The 22970-nt window shown below is 41.1% G+C and overlaps 3 protein-coding genes across 3 annotated transcripts; all 3 read right to left on the reverse strand.

The window, feature by feature from the left end:
• Positions 1 to 297: 297 nt before the first annotated feature.
• Positions 298 to 10038, reverse strand: rbm24a (RNA binding motif protein 24a). Its single transcript, XM_012868559.3, has 4 exons — positions 9570 to 10038; positions 6627 to 6750; positions 6461 to 6515; positions 298 to 869 (listed from the first exon to the last, which is right to left on the reverse strand). Exons 1-4 carry the CDS (start codon positions 9735 to 9737, stop codon positions 512 to 514), a joined length of 705 nt encoding a protein of 234 aa, XP_012724013.2. The 5' UTR covers positions 9738 to 10038; the 3' UTR covers positions 298 to 511.
• Positions 10039 to 12637: 2599 nt separating this feature from the next.
• Positions 12638 to 15509, reverse strand: stmnd1 (stathmin domain containing 1). The gene is made up of 3 exons (XM_036145157.1): positions 15324 to 15509; positions 13807 to 13932; positions 12638 to 13225 (listed from the first exon to the last, which is right to left on the reverse strand). Exons 1-3 carry the CDS (start codon positions 15492 to 15494, stop codon positions 12791 to 12793), a joined length of 732 nt encoding a protein of 243 aa, XP_036001050.1. The 5' UTR covers positions 15495 to 15509; the 3' UTR covers positions 12638 to 12790.
• A 3426-nt stretch (positions 15510 to 18935) lies between these two features.
• Positions 18936 to 22303, reverse strand: LOC105930426 (tektin-5). The gene is made up of 9 exons (XM_012868640.3): positions 22163 to 22303; positions 21850 to 22018; positions 21559 to 21684; positions 21282 to 21487; positions 20931 to 21183; positions 19689 to 19796; positions 19459 to 19602; positions 19284 to 19363; positions 18936 to 19203 (listed from the first exon to the last, which is right to left on the reverse strand). Exons 1-9 carry the CDS (start codon positions 22165 to 22167, stop codon positions 18999 to 19001), a joined length of 1296 nt encoding a protein of 431 aa, XP_012724094.2. The 5' UTR covers positions 22168 to 22303; the 3' UTR covers positions 18936 to 18998.
• Between the last annotated feature and the right edge of the window lie 667 nt (positions 22304 to 22970).

Here is a 22970-nt window from a genome sequence, read left to right on the forward strand (position 1 = left end):
CTCAATATGTGATATTGACAACAATAATAAATAATTTATAAATGTCATGAGGGCATTAAATAACCAAATAACACTTTTGAAACATGACAGGCGGAGAAAAAAAAAGAGGCTATTCCTCAAACTAACAATAGAGACAGCATTAGGACTTTAAGGCCTACAGTTTACCAACCACTGTGTTCCTGTCATTCCTCTCTAGAAACTCTACTACAGTGACAATAGCAATAATAATAGTATTCATCGTAATACCGACAGTGATAACTTCCATGGTTTGTTCTGCAACCTTTTTTCATTTTCAACTTTTTTTTTTTTTGTTTAGAGAAAGCACAGCAAGTTGGAAAGTTTCTATCCCATCTCACTATTGTCATCACCATCACCAGCTTGTTAAAGAAACTCAGCCTTGGCGCTGACTGGGCCCCGCTTCAAGGCCACACCATCTGTCTTCCCGTATCGTCGCGAGACAGCGGTGGACGTTCCCTCTCTCTCTCTGCTCGTGCGACAGCTGCAGCCGCTGCTATTGCATGCGGTCGGCCTGCAGTTGCTGAGCCTGGTACTGCCCGAAAGCCGCGGCCGCAGCGGCGGCTGAGCCGGGGGCGGCGGTGGCTAAAGGCTGCTGGACAGCGAAGCCGTAGCCGGTGGTGGCCATGTAGCCCGGGGCGGCAGGGGAGGCGGCGTAGGGATATTGCTCGTAGGCCACGGCGGCGGCTGCTGCGTTGGCTGCGGCGGAGTACTGTGCGTAGGCCGCCCCGGTGTAGTCGATGTAAGGAGAGGTGGCGGTGGCGGCGGCAGGCGCAGTGGCTGCAGGCTGCACGTGGGGGATCACCACGCTGGGCTGAACGAAGGCCTGCGGGTACACGTAATGGGTCGGGATGCTGTGGGACAAACACACAAGACACAAGTGACGATTCAATGTTTGCTTAAAATTTGGGAGTCCAACAAAAATCACCCTAGAAGCCAACTTCACCGCACTGCACCTGAGCACTCTCCTTAATCACTCGGTTCAATCAACTGCAACAGTGAAGGAATCAGAACAGCATAGGGTTGCCAAAATAGAAAACTACGAGCTACGAAGACTGAAGAGCGGCAATAGCTTTGATTTAACCAATTAATGTAATTGCCTGAGGTTTTAAAATCTGGTAAAACAATACATTCGGTGTTATTAAAGCCTCTAACCAACACTTGTATTGCACTTTCTAACTCATATTTCCCCTCTGGTAGTAAAAAAAATTACTTCACTTAAAAAAAAATACTTCAAATTGGTAGTTCATGGCTGCTCTGTCATTTCAATGTTGTAGTTTTAGTCATCTTTAGATGCCACTTTTTTGACCATACGCCATTTTGCAGCTAAAACAAAGACTTTGTATTCCTGCTTTGCCATCCAATGATTGAAATGTTTTTTTTTCTGTGTTTTACTTGATGTCTAAAGGAAAAGTGGTTACGTGATTACAGGACATGAAATCTACCAGCAGGAGGTCCCTTCGATTATTTCCCAAACAAATAAAACGTTGTGTGTAAAGCACAAGTTTTAGGAAATTATTTACTGTTCAATTCAATAATCTGTGCAATTTGAGCATTTTTTTAATATATTTTATATACATTCTTAAAGATACTTAGATGTGGGAAATAATGAACTAGTAGGTTAAAAAAATGGGTGGGCAAATTTCTGAAGCAGTGAATTACCTGAATCCATGCTGGGTCTATATGAGACAATAATCATGTTTCCATCTAATTGACATGCTAATTTTAAGCAAACATTTAAAATGTCGTAAAAAAAGAAAATATGAATTAGGGGTGTTTCCAGCCACTGGTTTGGAGTGAATTAACCAGGCAAGGCAAAGCATAATTAAGTCCAAAGTTGACGTTATGCATGGCTAATAAACAGGAAGTAAACTAGCATGGACCGCACTTCTGAAAAAAAGGAGGGATGTTTTCAGAAATGTATTGCAATTTGAAAACGTCTTTCCATCTCCCGTTTTGTGCATTACATCTTTTAATTGAGGAAGTTATTTAAAATGTTGCCATTTCCATCAAGCTTTTCTAATACAAAACGTCAAAATTCGCGTTAGAAAAACGTTGGTGGAAACGCAGAGGATGACATCACGGTCGCCAACGCCTCAAACTAAAACAAAAGAAACATATAAATGAAATACAGCAAAGCTGCTGTTTTATCTTTTCAAGCCTCCAACCTCTGTGTGCCCTTGATTGGGGAGATGTTGGCAGCATTTTTTTGAAATCCTACAAATGAGGATCTACGTTCTTTAGGGAATATCACGATCAGGCGGAGGAAACTGAGGTCTCCAAATAAATAAATAAATGAATAATCCAAAGTTCAAGATCTGTAACTAAGTGTTGCAGGGCAGGGAAAAGGCAAAAGGGGGGGGGGGGGGCTTCCAGTGCCAGGCTGCGGGTGGGGGATTGAGGACAGAGATGATCCCGGGGACGCATTGTGAAAATGTCACCGCCACTTTGACAGCTGGACAGTTTCAAAAAGCGACACTGCTGGCCATTTCCCCCTCTGTGTTGGGACAAAGAGCTGGAAAGGCAGAGGGGGGGGGGGGGGGGGGGGGGGGGGGGGAGAGAGCTGGGACTAGGCTCTGCACCAACAGGAATGTTTCAATTAAATAAACAGTTCTGAACAATGAAAACATTCTGCCCTCCAGGACATAGCCTCATCCCGAACTCAGAAACTCGGCAATGTCTAAAAACACGGCGTGAGGGGAGGCATCAATACGACTGAAATTCAGAGACAGCCTCTGACCAATTAGCCTCCTCCTCTTACTTCAAGGTAAATGTGGGCTCAGGAATGAAAGACTGAAGGAGAGACTCTATCATGGCAACCCTATTTTAGAGCAAAGCTCCATCTAGTCTAACCCACACCTCAACCATGAATTAGGAAACAAAAAAACTGGAAAAACAACCACAAAAAAAAACATTGCATGACAGAAGAAGAAATACGTTTTAAGAAAGATAATAAACAAGATCACAGCACATTTAACCAATATAAGAGACAGAAAAATGTGAAAAACTAGAGGTTACAGCTAAATATGGGACATGTGAAGTGAGGATTAAGGGGTGACTTAAGGGCAAAGCTCGTTAATCATACTCAACACACCAACATTCATACACATTTTTTTTCCAAAGGCAAGTAACAAAATTCCTTTGCAGAAAAGGCTTGGTGTTTTTTTTTTTTTTCTTCGCTAAATCTAATTTGAAAACTCAGAAAACAGCGTTTTCTGTCGTCATGTGATGTTGAAATTGTACTTTGAAGCCCACGCTAATCAAGCTCAGCAGGTCCTGGTGGCCTCTCATGGTGAAAGCTGACCTAGAGTAAAAACCCTTACATGTCACTGTGCTGACATACAAGGCAAGCCTTTAATGCTTGAAGAAATGCATTTGGGGGCAGTAGGGGAGTATATAATAAAGTAATGAAAACGTCACTCTTGTGTTTGTTGGAGAGCAGTGCATCTACACATAGATAGAGTCGCGAATAGTCCAAAGACGCATGGAAAAACCCGAAGGAAACCCATGCATTCATTTTAACCTGCATGGCTGACACTTTTACTTTGACTGGGACGGTTCCAGTTATGAATTAAAAGCCCCCAAATCCTCAAAAGGATTGAATGCAAACTTCTCATTGATCACCCATTCATCCACCTATAGAAGAACGATGCAGGCACTTGTGAGCCATGCGATGGGGTAACTATCAAGATGATTTAGTTTGTGTAAGAAATACACATAAGGAGGAAGGAGAGATTATTGTTTCGTCCAATGGTTTGTTTGATTGAGACTCATCTTGTCATTTATCTCTTATGGTACCTATCCTTTCTACCTTGTTCCTATGTGTATGCTTAAAATATCAAGCAAGGAAGACTAGCTCTTTGTATTAAACACAACGTCTAGTCAGTTTACAATCTCCTCATATCAGAATAAACGAGTTAGGCATGCCAGTATATGACTCATTGTTGGATGACTTTTTTATTTTTATCATGTTTTAAAACAATACCCACAGCTGTGAACACATAATGTGGATCTATCTATCTATCTATCTATCTATCTATCTATCTATCTATCTATCTATCTATCTATCTATCTATCTATCTATCTATCTATCTATCTATCTATCTATCTATCTATCTATCTATCTATCTATCTATCTATCTATCTTGCAGGTCTATCAAATAAAAGTTTTTAATGTTCTTTACCAAAACTTGCATAACGTTTCTGTTAAGTTGTCGTCTCCTTGAGCCACCGAAGGGGCAAAGTATTTCCGATATAATGATTTGCTGAAGTCACAAACATCCATTTGGTGTTTTTCAGGTAAAAAAAGATTAGTCATGTCTCAGCAGGTCTTTTTATTTTTTTCATACTAAAATAACCTGCTCTCCATGTGAACTGTGGACTTTCCTACTGACATATTCCCATTTGAACATCCACATGGCTCCATTTATCTGCTGATGTTACAAGAGGGACAGTTCCAACACCATAGATATCCACCATCATCCACCACACACACAGACACACACACACACACACACACAACTCAGAGCTTCATACAACTGCAGCGTCAGCATTCAGGGCTTTGTGCGCCACAATGGGAGGGCTTGTTTTCTTTAACACCACGAGCCCATGTGACGAAAGCTCGCAGTGAGAGAATAAGAGCGAGACAGAGACATCCAGACATTTGTGTCACACTGGAGACTTTGGCGAGCTGAGCTGAAATGAGCATGCGTGTTGATGGACAAAGACGCACAAGCACAATAGGATCCGGCACCTTTGTGCGCTTGTGAAAGTGGACACACAGGCGTCCACCTTTTTATGCGGTTTGCAGAGAGGGCCAACATGCGCTAAATTGTGGGTCTGTGTTAATGTGAGGTAGGGGCGTGAGGCTACGAGTGCAAAGATTTTGGGAAAGGTAGGTAGAATAAAAGAAACGCCACACAGAAGGTTCATCTTTTAGTAAACCAGAAAACACAAAAAACAGCAGATACGGTTAAACAAGTTTTTTTTTTTTTTTTTAAAAGGTATAAAAAAAAACACCAAACAAACAAAAAACTTTGCTTCAGTTTGGTAAAGTTGCCACGCTTCACAAAAATTAGGAAAAAAATAATTAAAAAACACCCCAAAAATTCAATCAATCCAAAATAAAATTCTATTTTATTTTTTTTTCCAATATGGCACACGGTTTAGCTAGCAGCACCCACTTCACTACGGCACACCAAGCTAAGCTCTACTCAAATAAAAACCAACAAGTCAAGTCAAAAATGAAACCCACGTACATGCGTCTGTAATCACCACTGCGAGAGCTCGTTTGTGCGCAATCGAGTCTACGGGTTATTCCCTGGTCTGATCTGAGTTTAGGCTCGCAGAACAGATATCTTAAGAGAGAGCGAGCCTGTCGGACCAGAGAGAGAACATCGAGTCAGGCTTCAGATTTCCATCTTTCATCCACTCAACAAAACAAACTTTCACATGGAGAAACCTAGAATCCTGGAATCTAGATTTTTTTTTTTATTATTAAAGGTTAGGATAATCCCAATATTATAAAATATCATTTACGGTGCTTGCAAAAGTATTAACACCCCTTTTTTTACATTTTGTCATGTCACATCCCAATACAACAACACAGTGGTGCATAATCATGACGTGGAACCAAAAAAGGTGCACAGTTTGGATTTTTTTCCAAACAAAATTGCCATGAATTTGTATTCAGCCCTCTTCGAGTCAACATGTCAACCTGTGGTGAAGCCAACTCTTGCTGCTGGTCTTTGGGTGCATTTCTCCAACAGCTTTTCCAATTTTTCTTCACAACTTCGCTCCGGCTTGGATAAAGAGCGTCTGTGAACATCAATGGTCTGGGCCATTAACTGGGCCATTCTAACACATAAATATACTTTGATTTAAACCATCCCCCCTGTAGCTACGGCTCTATGTTTAGTGTTGTTTGCCCTGCAGGAAGTGAACCTCTGCTATAGTCTTAGGATTTTTCCAGGATTGTCCTGCGTTCAGCTGCATCCATCGTCTCCCACAGCACGGGGTGTTTAAAGGGGGTGCGCTGATGTTCTCTATGACAAACCTCTGCGGCCTTCACAGAAGACCTGGATATACACAGGGTTAAAATTAACGGCAAGATGCTGACTTCCAAAAGCTGGCGTTTGGAATGCATTTTATTTGGGGGTATAAGAGTAAACAGGGCTGACTACAAATGAATGCACATAAAATTATATGAAAACCATACACCGGTTTTCTTTCCACTTATCAATTATGCACCTCTTTGCGCTGGTCTGTAACACAAAATCCCAACGACACACACAAATGTAATCAAATGTGTAAACGTTCCGGGTTTCATTAATACTTTTGTGAAGCATCGTGATCCACAGCCAACCATCAACCATCAACGTTTTCGTTAAAAGAGAAAACACAAATCAAACTCGCTATATGACCTCTAAGCCTCCTGATTCCTTACCCATAAGGCCTCTGGATGAACGCAGGGTGGATCTGAGGAACACCAAAGGCAAAACCTGCAAACCAAAATAGATCACGATATGAAAAAAAAAAAAAAAAAACTTCTGTCCTAATGAGAATACGTACAAAACAAACAAGGCTTCAAGCGAGAAGGAGGCTGAATTTACCTGGCTGCATCACACGAGGTTTAGCCCCCAGGTAGGCCAGGTTCACATTGGCCTTCCTGCCATCGATGATCGGGTTGGGGTCCTTGCAGGCCCGATCTGCAGCAGAGCGGTCCACCATCGTCACCTGATGGGGAGGAAAGCGGAGGAGCGGGAATCAAGCATCAAATTATAGCTAAGCTTAATTCTCCTAAAGAGATCATACAGGAAAACAGACATAAACCATCTGATGGTGTTTAAGTGTGCACCATAAGAGGAGCAGTTTGCTGGGGTGTCAGACATTTATCACTCTCACATGGATGAAACCTGAATGTGAGCCAGACCGACGTGACCATTAATCTTCCCCATCACAACATAATCCACCGCATGGCTTTCATGAAGTTTGCCTTTCTTAGACTTAGACTTAGACAACTTTATTTGTCATTATGTATGTACAGAGTGCGTACAGAACAAAATTACGTTTGCATACAGCTTGAAGAATCACAGTAAACTGCAGTAAATTACAGTAAATTACAGGATAAGGTGCATTCAAGAAATGCATTTTCATTCTGAAGTTTTAAAACTTAAAATACGCACAAAGACATCATTTAATTCATAACCGTTGGCGATTTGGAAACGATGTTATAAACAAAGAGGCTGGAAATGGGTAAAATCTCCATTTATATACAAGAGCAAATATTAAGGTATATGTCATGCAGATGTAAAGCTTTTGGAAATGAAGAAGCTATGGTTGGCTAAGTTTAGCTGAATAAGAGCAGATGTTTAAGTTGAGATATGAATGACTACCAGAGCCGGCCTGAGGTAAAACAAACTTTGTGACTGTCACAGTTTCTCTGCTTGCCATAGGGCACTTAGATTAAGAGAAGACATGCTAATTAAATGTCATATTCACAGTCGTGCCTTAATACTACTGCACACTTTGGGTTAGCTGGAAGTAGATCGACAAGTAAGAGCCTTTTTTTCCTGTGGTTGCTTGAAAACTAAAACATTGAAGGGGCAGCACAAAAGGCGCCTTTATTGCACTAGATGCAGCCCCACGAATGTAATTCTACTCATGGTCTCATAAAACTTTGCTAGCAACTTTATGTGTTGGTTTCTGTTTTAAAGAAATATAATTTTCTTTAATTATTCTCTACCTGGATTCTGTTTAAGGAGTTTTTTTTTTGTTTGTTTTCTTTTTATCTTGCAGAGACATTAAATGAAGAGCAGCTTTGGATGTACCAGCTCCCTGCACTGTCACACAGGATGTCGGATTAGGTCACACTATAGCCATTTGGTGTGTACCATGCAGGCTAAAAGTTTAAAGGCAAGATGAAATTTCTACAACAAAGTTCATCATCAACATCATTATAGAGAGAGACACTCATTTAATGATGTCGACACCACTCACGCTTTAACACCAGCATGGACACACACACACACACACACACACACACAATGCAAACCATGAAGAAGGGAAACCTGAGCGCATCAATGAAATGGTCTATCCCTGAAATCCATCCTTACATAATGACACAAACTAAATACTAAATATCATACTAAATACAGTCATACTGGTTTTCCTGAAAGGTTTTATGAAGCGGAACATGTGGTGGCTTATGAGTTAAGCTTATGGCCACTTAAAAGGGAGATCATTTTATGTTTTATGTTCGTATATCACAGGGTTTTTAAGCAGGAACAGCCTGTTTAAGGTCACGCCACAGGATTTCGATCATATCTAAGTCCAGAGCACTCCAAAATCTGTATTTGATCCATTGACTTTGGATCGCTGTCCCGCTACATAACCCAGTTGTCCATGATCTTAAGGTCTCAAACTGATGGAAGGAGCCTCTCCCACAGGTTTACATCAAATGATCCAGATCCTGAAGCAGCAAAGCAGCCTCAGGTTCATGTCACTTCCACCACCATGTTTGACTGTGATCGGTACGACGTTCTTTCTCTGAAACACTGTTTCCTTTTACACTGCCACCAAAATGTTCCACTTCTGTCTTGTCCGTGCACAGAGATGATCCCCAGAAAGTCTTGGGGATCACCTGGATGTTTTTGTGGTGAATATTAGATGATTCCTTTTTGGTTTCACTTTAACTTAATGGAGGTCCTTTTTGCCCAGTCTCGCTTCCTTATTGTTGAAGCATGAACACCTAAATGAGAAAAGTGAGGCCTGCAGTCCTTTAGATGTTGTTCTGGGTTATTTAGGGACCTCCTGCATCAGTTGTCAGTGTTGTCCTTCATTTCTGGATACTAGGTCTGGTTCTATGTGGTCCCAAAGGCCTAGAAACGGCCTTTTACCCCTTTACAGACTAAGTTTCTTTAGATCGAGGAATGATGTGTTGCCTTCTGAATTTGTATTTTTGCCCACTTCATGTTTTTTTAGAAAGGTTCTATAAGTAGTCAATTAAATTATCATTTAAATCCTGGCACGATATAAAAATTAGTTTGATTATCTTAAAGATTTAAGTGTGACCCAAACAACGCACAAACGTACAATACTGTGCCCAGTAAGGGTTTTCTTTGCTTCAACAAGTTAAATCAAGTTTTTGGTGCGTTGAAAGCATCCGTCTCGCAAATGGTGATATCGTGATGTTTTCCTTAAAGCTGTTAGGCAACATCGTGACTTCGCAGTGAGAGACTTGTCTCAGCCCTCAGCAGCTGTCAGCGCGCTGAAAGCAGCGTGTCAGGGCGCGTAGCCGCGGCGCAACAGGTTGGGCGATTGCAACAGAAGCCAGTGGCAGATTTAAACGGCGCCTGCTTATCAAAACATAAACAACCCATGACCAGAAGCAGATATATATTACCAAGAGCCGCGCTGCTGTGAGAGACACGCCGCAGAGGAGCACAGAGGCTGGTTTCACCTGGTGACTGCGCCTGTTTCTTTGGTTTTACACGCGTAAAACAGTTGGATCACAGCGGAGCTGAGGTTTTCTTTTCTTATAAAGCAATACTTACAAATCCATAACCCCTGGACTTGCCGGTCTGTCTGTCGGTGATCACCACCGCTTCTTCAATCTCGCCAAAAACCTCAAAATATTTCCTGAGACTCGAGTCCGTGGTGTGGTAGGGAAGACCGCCGACAAAGATCTTCGTGTAGGTCGTGTCCTTTTGCGTGGTGTGCATCGTTAGTGCAAAAAACACAGTAAAGAGTAACTTTTTTTTTTTAAAAAGGGTAATATAGTGCAAAGTCTCCTTATCGATTGTTCTTTGGGTGAAAAAAAAGAAGGAGGAGTAGGAGGGAGGGGGAGAGATCAGCACAAAAAGAAAGTTGTCGACAGTGATGGAGGCTGGAGGTAGATTTATTCTCGCCGCGGTTCAGAGAGCAGAAACATGGAGCGGATTGTCCCAGAGATCAGCATCAGGTGCTTCCAGCTCTGCTTCTGTAGCTGCTGTCTAACTAAATAGGTTCGGGTCCCATTCCTAAAAGCGTCGCCTCTAACTCCACCCAGGTCCTCTGCGGACCGCCTCCTCGCTTTGGCCCACGCACACCGGCGGAGCGCACCAACAGCTGGGCAGCCTGGGTCTCCAGGACAAAGATCCAGAGGTGTCCTCCAGAGAATCAAGTTAGGAACCTGGAGAGATGGTTGCCTGCAATTAAAACATGCTTCTGGTCATTTTCTCTCCTCTCTAAATTTCATTCAGCCAGGGACAGATGGATGCGTAATTTTGATGCAACCCAAACAGGAACCAGTTATGTCCGTGATTTTCTTTATGGATCTTTCTCCCAGTAGATTTTTTCAAAACTTTTTTTTTTCACAGTTTATCACATCGCAACCTCAAACTCTAATGTTTTATCTTCTGTTTAAGGGGTCACCAACTTGAGCTACTTCATTAATACTGTGTCATATCAAGGGCTACTAGTACTGACCTTTGGACTAGAAGAATTAGAGTTTCCCTTAACTTTATGTGATATGAACATGTTTTTAATGCTTTTGTTGTTTTCAAATCTATGTAAACACAAGTATGATTAAAAGGGAAAAGAAAATGAATACAATTTTACATTTTACATGCAGCTCACTAGAGGGTTGTGCAATATTTTTGAATAGATTATATGGTCCTGGGGGGGGGGGGCTACATGGGCACCATGTTGGTGAGACCTGTGATAGACCAACACACAGTAGCGCATAGTTGGGAAGTGGATGGAAAATTATACAGGGGTTTTCACTTTTTCTAAATGTATTTTTATAAAAATAAAAATCTCAAAAGCGTGGAGCAAGGCAGCTTTGTGCACCTATAGGCTGATAGTTTTGTCACTTTCTTTAATGTTTTATTTTATTTTATACAAAATAGCTCAAGATCCATCCGGAAATACAAAGAATGTCTGTCAACATAAATTTGTCAATTCTTGCTACAGATTATCAATTTAGATCTAGGTCTGGACTTTGACTGGGTCACTCTAACATGATATAATTTGATGTAAACCATTCCTTTGTAGCTCTGATTGTATGTTTAGGGTCACAGTCCAGGTGGAGGCGAACATCCACTCCTGTCTCAAGTCTTTTGCAGCCTCTGACACGTTTTCTTACAGGATTTCTCTGTATTTAGCGGCCTCCATCTTCCCATCACCTCCCAGCAACTTCCCTGTCCTCGCTTCAGAACTGCATCCACACAGCTTGATGCTGCCACCTCCGTGTTTCACCTTGGGGCCACGAAGATCAATTTCACTCTCGTCAAGTTTTAGATTTTCATTTTCAAAAGATTCTTAACCACATATATTTTCCCTTCCGTTTTGTAGTTCTCTGTTGTTGTTGTTTTTTGTGTGTGTGTTGGTATTATAAAAAAATTTTAAAAATAAACCCATTTATTGGTTTAGCTGCAGGTAAAATGTGTACCTGTCTCCGTCCCTAATGGGAGCCAACATGTAATATTTAGATCCCGTTAAGCCAAAACTGTATTGCAAAAGCAGGAAATGCTTCAGTTTTCTTCTTTTAGGTTATTTGTCCCAAAAAATGAACCTTTAGCAGTTTAGCCAACCATATCGCAGGGGTCTGTTGTCATATCACAGCCATCTGAATGTAAGCTGTTGTTTTAGAGGGCCTCCCCATTTCAGAGAAATGCAACCTGATACAGCTTCTATGCGTTTGCTCTCTGTTCTTTTCCTGTTTTATTAATGCAACCACACGCCTTTTAATGTCCACAGAGAGTTGTGAATAAAAGAGGGTACCTGTTTCAAGTTTCTCCGGCTTGACAATGGGGGCCCGGTCAGGTTGCGTACCCTTAATGTGGTCTCTTCTTATACGGCATGCTGACTAGTCTAAATCAGCTTATTCTTAATCAGTGTGGAGGCCCCTTTAAAGGCTTGTTTAAAAAAAAAAAAACAGCCCAAAGTCAAGCTGAATCACTGAATGATTTAGCGCCACCAAGATTGTGGTTTATAAAAGATTAATTCAGAGCTCAATTTGCTTCCAGATTGAGTGAACCAAACACATTTCCCCAAAACCAATCTGGGATTTGGGTTTGTTGAGTTTAATCATGAAAAACTCCTTGAAATCTTGTTTGTCAATGATTTGGAAAAAACACACCTTCTGTCAGGTTCTTGAAAAAAACACTTAAATATTCCTGTAAGATCTAACTATCAAGTAAGCACTTATTGGTTTGTTTGTTTTTCCCCCAAAATTAAGAATCTCTAAACAGATACCTATAATACATTTCAATGCAAACTTAAAAAAAACCAAATAGCTTGAATTACATCTTCTGACAACAAATCCCCCCTTTCGTAGCTTATTTTATGTTACAATTTATACCGTTATTTTTTATATATTGTTGTATGGATTTTGTAGCAAAGTGCTGTCGTTAATAAGATAATTTCCCAGTAAATAAAGACCACTGCTTCAGTGAGGGCAGAAACATGTCTAACTCACTGAAAGAGCGCCATCTTGTGTCGATTGAAACGACTGCTCTCACAGGAAGAATGATGCTGTTCCTCTCAGTGAGAAACCCACAGAAACTCGTTAAGTTTCTTGGTGAGCTCATAACATCACGTCTGAGGAAAACCTTCATTGAGGAACGTTGCAGCTCAGTAAAAAGAGAGATGGTTTGCTCTTCACATTTGTTTAATCAGATCCATGTGGCCAACCATATATACACGTTGGATCCTTTATGAATGTGCAAAATGATAAAACTTTGGCCCTCTTCCTCCTTCTTGCCTCTGATTAGAGGCTCCTTTATGTGATGGACTAAAATGTTTCGTCTTTGTCCTCTGCGTGTTGAAAGCTGGAATCACTCTCCAGCTCTTCTAACGCTGCGAGGAGCTCGCTCCTCCTCAGCTCCTCCACTTGAGTCACCTCCTCTTCCTCCATCTCGCCTTCCTCTGCACGTCCCTCTTGGCAATCTCCTTTCTCCTCTGCTTCTTGACTCGCATTTTCCCCCTCCCGAAACCCCCCGTTGTCTCCTGCGGCCTCTTTGACCCACTGTCCTCCCATAGCTGCTTTGTGTGCCATCTGGCTGTGGAGAGGAGAAGCTGGAGAGGGTTCGCTGATCGGTGGAAGGTGCAGTGACTCCACGGGGCTCAGGGTTGGGTCTGTATCGTCCTCGGTGGTGAAGGTGGGGTCAGACCTACGACCTCGAGCTGAGCTCGTCCTTAGACGTGTCTTCAGCTCATCTTGCTTGAACTAAAAAAAACGATAGAAGAAACAGATTAGATTATATATATTAGATAAATGAACTATTCCATGTTTTTTCTTGTGTTAAAATCTACAAACCTCAATAAATTTTATAAAGCGGGATAAGCATGCATGGCTTCATTATTTTCTTACAACAAATTTTTAAAAAGTGCATTTTCATGGAGCTCCTCTCATGCTGATAACCAAGAACAAACAGCCCCATGAAGACCAAGGAACACAGTAGACAAGTTGTAAATGAGTTCTGAAGCAGCTTTAGGTTATAAAACAATATTCCAGGCTTTGAACATCTCACGAGCTCTGTTCAGTCTAGCAATTAAAAATGAAGAGCGCAACTGAAACCCAAATGCAAGCAACACTTGGCCGTCCACCTAACAGGCCTGGAAAGGAAAGCCCAGTCAAGCAGCCATCCAGACTCTGTAGGAGCTGCACTCCAAAAACAATGTTTTTATCAGGGAAACATTTTAAAGCCATCTATTCTTTTCCTGACATATAATCCCAATAAAATACACCGTGACTTGTATTTAAAGGAGGAGTACATGAAATAAAACATTGACCCAAACACTCTCTACCTTGCGTCTCTCCTCAACCAGCCTCATCTTTTCATCCAAGTCCTCTTTGCTGTGGCTTTGATCCTTTCTGGCCTTCAGGGACTTCAGTCTGGCAGGAGGCCGTCTAGCGGCGCCTTTGGGTTCATCCTTATAAGAAAAACACAAATCTTTACTGCATTTACTTTAGCTGCTACAATGCAATTTTAACTTACAAGTTTACTTCAAATCACTGTATCTTTTTATCTCATCACACACTCAGACATCAAACTTAGTTTAGTAAATCTATTTACTAGTATAACTTAGTAAATAGATGTAACTCTTTATCAGGTTCTAAAATTTCCCATTTTGTACCTTGCATTTATGGTTTTAAAATTTCTAATTAGGTCTAAATTTTTATATGCTCTAGCCTTCACTCGATTTAATTTATTCTGCTGTGAAAAAGACAGCTGATAGAGATGTTGGAGGGAAGATAAAACATTTTGTGAACTGTTTATACACCCGAGAGTTCTGGAGCAAGTCTGTGCAATAACAGGTAAGTTTAGCCTTAAAAAACAATTTTACTGTTAAATCAAGAAAGAAAGAAAGAAAGAAAGAAACAAAGAAAGAAAGAAACAAAGAAAGGAAAAAACACTTAAAACTTAAGCTTTTGATAACAAAATATTTTTTTGTTTTTAGCACCTCATCATTTGAACACAACAGGCAAGAAATTATATGATTAGAAACCTTCATGTACGAGTGTAGTAATATTCAATGGTTCTATTTTCTATTTTAAATATAAAGTTAAGATAAACTGGAAATGTTTTTGTTAACATTTTGAAGCGCTGTTAATTCACCCAGTTCAGCCATCATCTTTGAAACTCTTTATTTTGGACAACAGAGTGTGTTGTTGATTTGAAATTTGCAATATCAGATATAAATCTAAATATTTTTTGATGTTAAATACGTGGTATAAGATAAAATGTTTGTTCTTAAATCTGCTCCGGATGTATCAAATCTCAAGGCACTATAAGTAATACTGACACCTTGTGGCTCAAATCGGTACAACAGCTTGCCAATCACAACAATCTAACATGCCGTTTTTAAACAGTGTGTTGCTTTTGTGAATTTTTACTTCCACAGGATGTGTAGCTATATAATGTTGTATTCTCTTCTGTTTCTGGTCCTCCTCTCTTACTGGCTTCCATGTTTGCAGGCTGCTGCTCTTTTGCCAAGATAAAATACCAAATGCTGCACTCTGTGTTGGGAACCCTGGGAACTCTCATAAGATTGTCTGAAGAACCAGGAAGTAAACACGGGCTACACTCTGAACCAAAGTAGTTCCGGACCGTACCTCTAGGTTTGAAAGGAGAAAAACGTGACTAAGAGATTGTTAATGGAGAGACCGGTTGTTTATAGGGAATGTTACTAGCATCCTGGGTAACAAATGAGAATGATTTAGGTTGATTTTACAATAAATATCATACTTATTCCTTTAAGTTCTAGCTCCAATATTACAGTTTTTAACTGAACTCTTTAGCCAGAGAAAGTGAGGCCCCCACCATGATGCAGAATGCAGGACCACTGTCTTTCCCCCAGCTTTCTCCCACTGGAATGATGCCCTGATTCCACAGCTCTTCCAGTATCTCACTGGACTTTGGACGTCCCTTTACTGGGGCGTCACCCTGCAGCAAGCTAGGCTCGGCACCTAGAGTAAAAACAATTTTAAACATGATTTTTTTTTTCTTCTTCTTCAACACGATGATGACCTTTTCATTCAGCTTGTTTGGAGCTCAAACTCACCATTCAGCGCCTTTCTTTCCACCTCACTTTCCTTGAGGCTCTCAGAGGACAGCGGAGGGAGCTTTTCGGGCACTGCTCCAGGTAACATCAGGAGGTCTCTGTTTTCCAGCACGACACCGCTGTCCGCGGTGCGCTTTGACCCGGCTGAGTCGCCACGTCCGCTGCATTTGCTCCCGGCTTCGTCCTGACACCATGGAGAAACAGAGAAAAGGCAGAAAATGCAACTCAGGAAATTAATAAATCCATCAAAAAACACTGTCGGAACGTGTTTTGCTGACGTTGTCATGAGGCGATGAAAATGTTACGATGCTTTGTATAATACTGAAACTCAGGAACTACTAGTACTATCATGCACCCTGTATAAAGGAAATAATGTATATTTAGACCAGCAATAATGAATTAAAGTTAAAGTTTTTTTGTGGTAAAAATAGTTTTTAATCAAACTGAAGGTTTTACTAGCTCTACATTTTTTCTCTAATGAATACATGACACTATATTCCCATATTCTCTTGATATGTATGTAAAGCATACAAATAAATATCCAATAACTACAACGGAAACCTTACTTTACATGTTTTCGGTGTCATGCTCTGAATTTTGGTGAATGAAAGAAAGCAATACATACATGCTTTTATTAATTTTATTAAGTTTCTTTTGTGACTCATCTATACACATGCAGGACAAACTCTGCTCTCACATATCTTCTTTTAATACTTTCTTCCATAAAACCCATTTCATAACATACCTGCTGATATCTAGGGAATTCAGTCGTGCAATGGGTCTTGAAATTTAGTGCATTTTGGAAAATATGCATAGTGATTATAGTTGAACACCAGCGTGGCATTTAGGAAAAATTATTGCCAATTTAATTTAGAAATGTCCTTCCTGAGCCAGAAGTGCATTCCAATTTTCAATATTCAATATTAAAACTATCCGGGGAAAAAAAATCCAATTCAAGTTTACACCTAAGCAGAAGCATTGTGAAAAGTCTTCATAAGGAAGCACTCAGTGAGTGAAATATGCAGTTTAATTTCACAAAATTAACCCTCCACATAATTGCTCTGGATGCTTACGCCTCAAAAGGGCCAAAGAACCACTGATAAACTGTTGTTATAAAACTGTATCATTTGTAGCTTAAAAGAAAAATGATGAACGAAAATGTGGCGGCTGCACAGTTGCCTTCGAGCAAGAACTCAACTCAACTCAACTCAAACTTTATTTATAAAGCACATTTAAAACAACCAGGGTTGACCAAAGTGCTGTACAGATAAAAGATAAAAACTGAATGCTAAAATACATAAACACAATGCAAAAAGAAAAATTGAATGCAGATAAAATATAATAGGATAAATGTTTCAATTTAAATAAAATAAATGTTAAAATAAAATATAATTTGCCAAATGTCCACCTAGACTTGATTAAAAGCCAGGGAAAAGTTGTGTTTTTAGAGAGGATTTAAAAACCTCCAAGGAGCCTGCCGATCGAATATGCCAAGGCAAGTTATTCCAGAGTCTCGGTGCCGCTGCCATGAAGGCGCGGTCACCTTTGGTTTTAAGTCTGGTTTTAGGCATGGCCAGTAGCAACTGATTAGAGGATCTCAGTGTTCTGGACATGGACATGGATTTTGAGAAGCTCAGTCAAAGAAGGTTCTAGGTTCGAACCCCAGCCTGGAGCGCTTTTTGCATGGAGTTTGCTTGTTCTCCCAGGGCAGGTAGGTTCCCTCTGGGTACTCCTGCTTCCTCCCACGGTCCAAAAAACACGATGACTGCTGGGTTAATTGGCCTCTCCAAACTGCCCTCAGGTTTGTGTGTCTCTGTGTTACCCTGTGATGGACTGGAGACCCGTCCAGGGTGTACCCTGCCTCTCGCCCTCCCTATTCTCTTCAGTATAAGACAAGTGCTATTTTTATACTATTGTGAAGTTTAGAAAAAGTAAACTTAAAATACACTGCCTCGTTTTAAGGATGAAATAAGTAGTACTCGTGTTACACTTGAATAAACTACTTTTTTTCTCTTTTTTTTTTTTTTTTTGCTAAGGGAAGCGCGACAACGGACGCTTTCAAAGCCTCTGGAGGTAAATGTCGCTTGTCGTTACAGGAAGCGGGCGGGTGACGGACCGCCGGACCTACCTGAACCCGGTTGGCCTCTGTCAGCGGTTGGACCGCGGTGTTTGAGGAGCAGGAACATCCCATCTTTGGCTTTAACCCCCTGCCGTCAGTCTCAAGTCGCCAAGTCTGTGTTGTATTATTGTTATTTTTTTTCTTTACTTCTTCAGATTGTATGAAACGACCCGCGTCGTCTCGCATGCCTTCATTCAGCCACTGTTAGTCTCCATGGGCCCGTTGCTAGGGCCCGTTGCTACAATAAATCTGACCCGGTTCATTTCCAGGAACAAACAACTCCAGCGATACGTCACTGCACGTTAAACCTCTGTTTAGAATTTTTGCTAAAAAAAATGTTAAAAAACAAACACAAAATATCTATTTACAAAAATACAATGAATATAACTGGCTTATTTAACTTGGTTAACAAGGAAAATGCACTTTTACTTGTTACTTGGTGTTACTACTTGATGTTCATTTTTTTTTTCATTTTTATGTATTTTCAGCAATAGATTTCAGTTTGCATTCATACGTTCACAAGAGAGGATACTGTCAAACTAAAACAGGACTAAGAAGTAGAATTGGATGATAAAATGTCTACATTCTGAATTATTTATTTCTATAAATTGGTTTTGTTGACGGGTTGTTGTTTTTTTTCTCTTTGTTGCTTCATTGTTTAAAACTCAAAAGTAAACTAGGGTGGTTGTCAATTTCATGTTAACATTTAATTTTAAGTTAACACATAAAAAAGTGTTTGTTGGATTTAAATAGATTTTTTTTTTCTTGTAAATATTATATAATTGTTTGTTTACTGGCTCAAAAAAGAAACACCCATTCTATGCTAACTTAAAAAAGAAACGTTAACACAAAATGGACAACTGCCCTGGCTCACTTTTATGAGCGCACATCAAATACTATAACTATGTAGAATCTTATTTATTTATTCATTTATTTATTTATCTAATGCATATGTATCTTCTGGTTTTCAGATACCAGGAGCATGGCAATCTGCGTAACAAAATATAACTCACTTTTTAACTATACATGACTAATGCAGGAATGAATGAGAAAGTCCAATATGTGAGCACTAGTTTGAGATGCTTAATGGTGTAATTTTAAAGAGGTTAGGTCCACAGTTGTGCTCTTCAGATCTTTTTTTTTTCATTTCACATCATCAAAGCGATGCAGATTTTATCTCAGTGTTACCAAAAACATTCAGTTCTTTCCAAAAACTAACAGACTAATTTAATAGGAACAAGTCAATGCGAAATGTTTGTCAGGCATTTTATTGGCAGCGCCAGGTGAGGAGGACTGTGGGTAGCAGCAGATGCATCTACTGCAGGTCAATGAGCGGACTGGAGCTTTGCCCGGCTCCACAAAGCCTGGGTCTGTTACTCAGAACCACAGCCGTGTTGACGGCCAGCCGGAAGCTCTGGTGGAGGCTCTGGCACCTCTTCGCCACCTCAAGGATTTCGGTATTTCTCGCCAGTTTGTCTTCTATAAAGGTCAGATGCTTGCATGCCATGCCCAGGTTCTGCCTGTGAAAGATGGTGACCAGGGAGCGGTGAGTCGGCAGAATGACGGACCACAGACAAGCTAATCGAGGTGGAGAACTTACTGGGAACGCTGGAGCACCGACTGTAGGCCAGCAGCCATCGTTACCAGGTCCTGTCTCTCCAGAGTGAAATAGTTGTGGGGCTAAAAGGAGGAAGAGATGAGCAGTTATTTTGCAGCAGAGGAAACCCGGTTGAGGTGTTAAAAAAAAACAACAACGCTCAGACTGTAACGCCTACATGGTCCAGGCAGAGTTCGAGTCGGGGTCTCTGGTTGAGGATGTCCAGAAGGTGGCTGGTCTGATGCAGCCTGGAATCGCAGTTCTGAATGTGGTTGGCCACTCTCTGCGCGTCCTTGGTCAGATCAGAAATCTCGTGCTTGACCTGGAGGTCGTGGACAAAAAACAACGAATGAATGAAGAAGTGTGAGATGGTGTAGGGATGGTGTGAAAGGTTTCCAGCATACAGACCCTCTGCCTGTCCATCTTCAGGTTATCGTTGAACTTGGTCAGCTCGTGGATCTTCCTCCTGAGGCATTCCCCGGTGCTGCAGCGTTGCCGCTCGTTGGTGTTCCTTATCTGCGATTGATCAAAAACGGGAAAGCGCCGATTTGTTTTAACGAAGAGAATCCAAGGCGAGAAATTCCAACACTTATGAAAGGTTACATAGCCTTTATGGTTTCCACAAATGTCATGTCAGTTTTTGACTTTCGGTGCTACATGTGAACCCTTCTTTTTGCGACATAAACGACAGGTGTGAAGAAATCTACACTTATGTTTGATTTACTCTTAGCAGGCTTGATAAAGTTTATTTAAAACTGGTTATCAGTGGAGGACCCAGGCTGCTGAACATAAACGACAGATCCTCAATGGGGCCGGAGGTTGGGGCATCACATGAAGCTTAATATTACTCCATCCTTTCTGAAACAACGATCACTTTCGAACATCCAACGAAAACATTCGCCCTCATAGGAAAGGAAATTGATTAGAGACATCAGGAACAGTCGAGGAACCACCCAGAGTCAAGCCAGCGGGAACAACTGTGTCACTGTCCGTGCTGCAGGAAGCTTAGCATTAGCATGGACTGAGAGGGTGCTGACCTTCTAACTTCGTTAAAATATGTCTGAATGCTTCTCACACGGACAAACCAATTGCCTTCTCAAGGTTTTTTTTCAAGGCATAGGAGAAAGAAATAGAGTTGTCTTCAATGAAGTGTGAAGAGACAAGGGCAATCATCATCCTTTGGCCTGTTTTTGCTGTTTTTGGTGGTGGATATAATGAAAGTAGAAGATAGCCTTCAGATTCTTCGGCTTCTTCTCTACTCAACAACTAGGTGCTGGGAATTTTGACCCAACGGGATAATGATCAGAAACAAACACCAGCGCCATTTTGTAAATGGATAAAAGAGGCTGAGATTTAGCTTTTTGCATATACTGAGCACAACGATGTCATATTCAGCCAGATTTGCTGAAGCTTGTTGCGGTCCTTCAGAAACCAAACATATTTCTCTGCAACTCGCTAAGGAACATCTGTCCAAAGATTAAGGAGTGTATGTGTATACATTTTAGCCTTCGTGCATAATTTTGACCCCAAAGGTGGTTAGAAATCATTGAAGAAGGCATAATTTTAAACCCAAAAGCGATATGACATTCCTGGCCTTGATGCCTACATGGAAACTCCCTATCAGTAACTGCAGCTCTGACTTTGTCTTACATTGGCTATGAGGAACTGCAGGTTGCCCCTGCAGGATGACGAGTCCTTCACCAGGTTGTCGGCGGTCAGCTTCAGGCATTGGCAGTGAGACAGCCACTTGTCGTAGTTCACGTGGATTGGTTTGAGCGGCCCAGCTGGAAAGTAAGAGCACGGGGTTTCCACCTCGAACGTGATGCACCTGGTGGTGAGCTTGATGGCCTCCATCTTGTCTTGGAAATCCACTTGCAGCCGAGAGCGGATGGTCTTCAGGGAGCTGCAGCAAGAAAACAGAGGTTGATGTTTTTATTTTTTTTTATCTTCCTCCGGATCTGTGCTAGCCAGATTCATCAGACCCGCCCCTTAAAAGCTGACCTTAGTTTCTCCAGTAGGAGAGCGATCTGCTTCTGCAGCACCTCCCTGCTCTCGTTGTTCAGCTGCTCCTCTTTCTTCAGCTTGATGAAGACCTGGTCTTGTCTCAGACCCGCTGAGCACAAGCTGCTGCTGAGAGCCACACAGTCACTCAAGAGCTGACTGTACAGCTGCCTCTCCTGGAGACAGTGCTCCGCCATCTCTTTCACCTGAGGACGCGATCGACAGCGTTACCATAGTCCGCTTTGTGAGCCGATGGCGCAATTGCTAACGCAGGTACCTGCTCCACACAGGCGACTTCTCGTTCTACCCGCCGGATGCTCTCGTAGATAAGGGCCTGCCAATGGCTGACCTCCATGTGGCGAGATGTGAGATGCCCCATGGTGTTACGAATGGCTAAAGGAATCTGTAGCAATGAGAAAGAAATCCACCCGACATCAGCTAATCTCTAACAGAAATCATGATCAGATGCAAGACATTTGATAATTTAGTCAAATGAAGGCAGTTCAACTGGTAGGATCTAATGTAACACCCAAAAATTCAGCAGTGAGGCTCAGCAGACGCTCATTACCCGAGCAATGTTGTTGCCCTGCAGGGAGAGGAAGAGTTCATTCAACTTCAGCGCTTGGTCCCTCTGAGGCTGTGGCCTGCTGAGTGACAGACTTTTACAGTCATACAAGGCAGGAAGGATCAGTCTACTGCCTGATTTCTGCTGGTTGTCTTGCTCTGCGGGATTGTTCCTGTAACATAAAAAAATGAACACTAGATGCACCTTAAACAACCTACTTTTTTTTACCTGTAAGACTTTTCCAAGAGAACGTGTTGAATTTGATTCAAAGTTTTTATATTAAATCTGACACAAAAAAAAGCACACTCTTACTTACCACATTTTGTTGTTGTCTGTAAAAACCAGGTGAAATTGTTGAGTTTAATCCAGCGAGTTTAAAATAAACCACCACTAAATTCAAGTGGAAACAAAAGCAATCAGACAACAAGGAGCCTGTTTGCGTTGAGTAGAACACGGAAGTCTCAAATGTTCTCCAAGGATACGTGGTTAAATGTAAACAAAATTGAAAACATGGATTGGTGTCAAAGAAGGTGGCTCGTTTTCTGACAGAAGGAAAAAAAAAATCAAATAATAACAATTTAGATTCTAAAGAACTTCTGTGATTCATTGATCAATGGAAGATTGTGGCATTTGTCAAGGTGCACATATTGAATTAAGGGTCTCTTAACCAACCAAGAAAAATACATGCAGTAAAATTTAGCAGAAACTAAACTTGAAATAAACTGGATTAAACCTAAAACTCTGTTCAACTCCTCGTGAACTATGGTCACAGATTCACCAAAAAGTGTCTTGATCCAGTCAAGGTGGCACACCTATGCATATTGCACACGTGCAGAAGGAATCCGAATAACTTTGCTACCATAGATATGAAAGATGTAACCCAACTGAAATAAAAAAAAAAAACACCAAGGTTCATCTTTAGCTAATGCGAATGGATCTTACACAGATTTTAATTCACTTCTGGAAACAAAGCAAACCAATCCTTAAATACAGAATTGGCCACACCAACTCTGATTTATTATCTTTGTTTCTCTTTTTTCTTCTTCCTATTGTAATAAATATTAGATTTAAAGTTCTAATTTTGTTATAATTGTTATCACGGAATCTACACCAGGCTTTTTTCT

Source organism: Fundulus heteroclitus, chromosome 13, assembly GCF_011125445.2.
Source record: "Fundulus heteroclitus isolate FHET01 chromosome 13, MU-UCD_Fhet_4.1, whole genome shotgun sequence".
NCBI lineage: Eukaryota > Metazoa > Chordata > Actinopteri > Cyprinodontiformes > Fundulidae > Fundulus > Fundulus heteroclitus.

What these genes read in the sequence shown, in the direction of transcription:
- stmnd1 (XM_036145157.1), bottom strand. Translation starts at nt 15,494, where the DNA reads ATGTTTAAAATTGTTTTTACTCTAGGTGCCGAGCCTAGCTTGCTGCAG. An exon ending in GTCCTGCATTCTGCATCATG is followed by an intron (nt 13,933 to 15,323) that starts GTGGGGGCCTCA and finishes TTTTCTTATAAG; the next exon opens with GATGAACCCAAAGGCGCCGC. An exon ending in TGGTTGAGGAGAGACGCAAG is followed by an intron (nt 13,226 to 13,806) that starts GTAGAGAGTGTT and finishes CGTTTTTTTTAG; the next exon opens with TTCAAGCAAGATGAGCTGAA.
- LOC105930426 (XM_012868640.3), bottom strand. An exon ending in AAGTCGCCTGTGTGGAGCAG is followed by an intron (nt 21,488 to 21,558) that starts GTACCTGCGTTA and finishes TCGCGTCCTCAG; the next exon opens with GTGAAAGAGATGGCGGAGCA. An exon ending in CTCCTACTGGAGAAACTAAG is followed by an intron (nt 21,184 to 21,281) that starts GTCAGCTTTTAA and finishes TTCTTGCTGCAG; the next exon opens with CTCCCTGAAGACCATCCGCT.
- rbm24a (XM_012868559.3), bottom strand. Translation starts at nt 9,737, where the DNA reads ATGCACACCACGCAAAAGGACACGACCTACACGAAGATCTTTGTCGGC. An exon ending in ACCTCGTGTGATGCAGCCAG is followed by an intron (nt 6,516 to 6,626) that starts GTAAATTCAGCC and finishes TTTGGTTTGCAG; the next exon opens with GTTTTGCCTTTGGTGTTCCT. An exon ending in TTCATCCAGAGGCCTTATGG is followed by an intron (nt 870 to 6,460) that starts GTAAGGAATCAG and finishes TTTGTCCCACAG; the next exon opens with CATCCCGACCCATTACGTGT.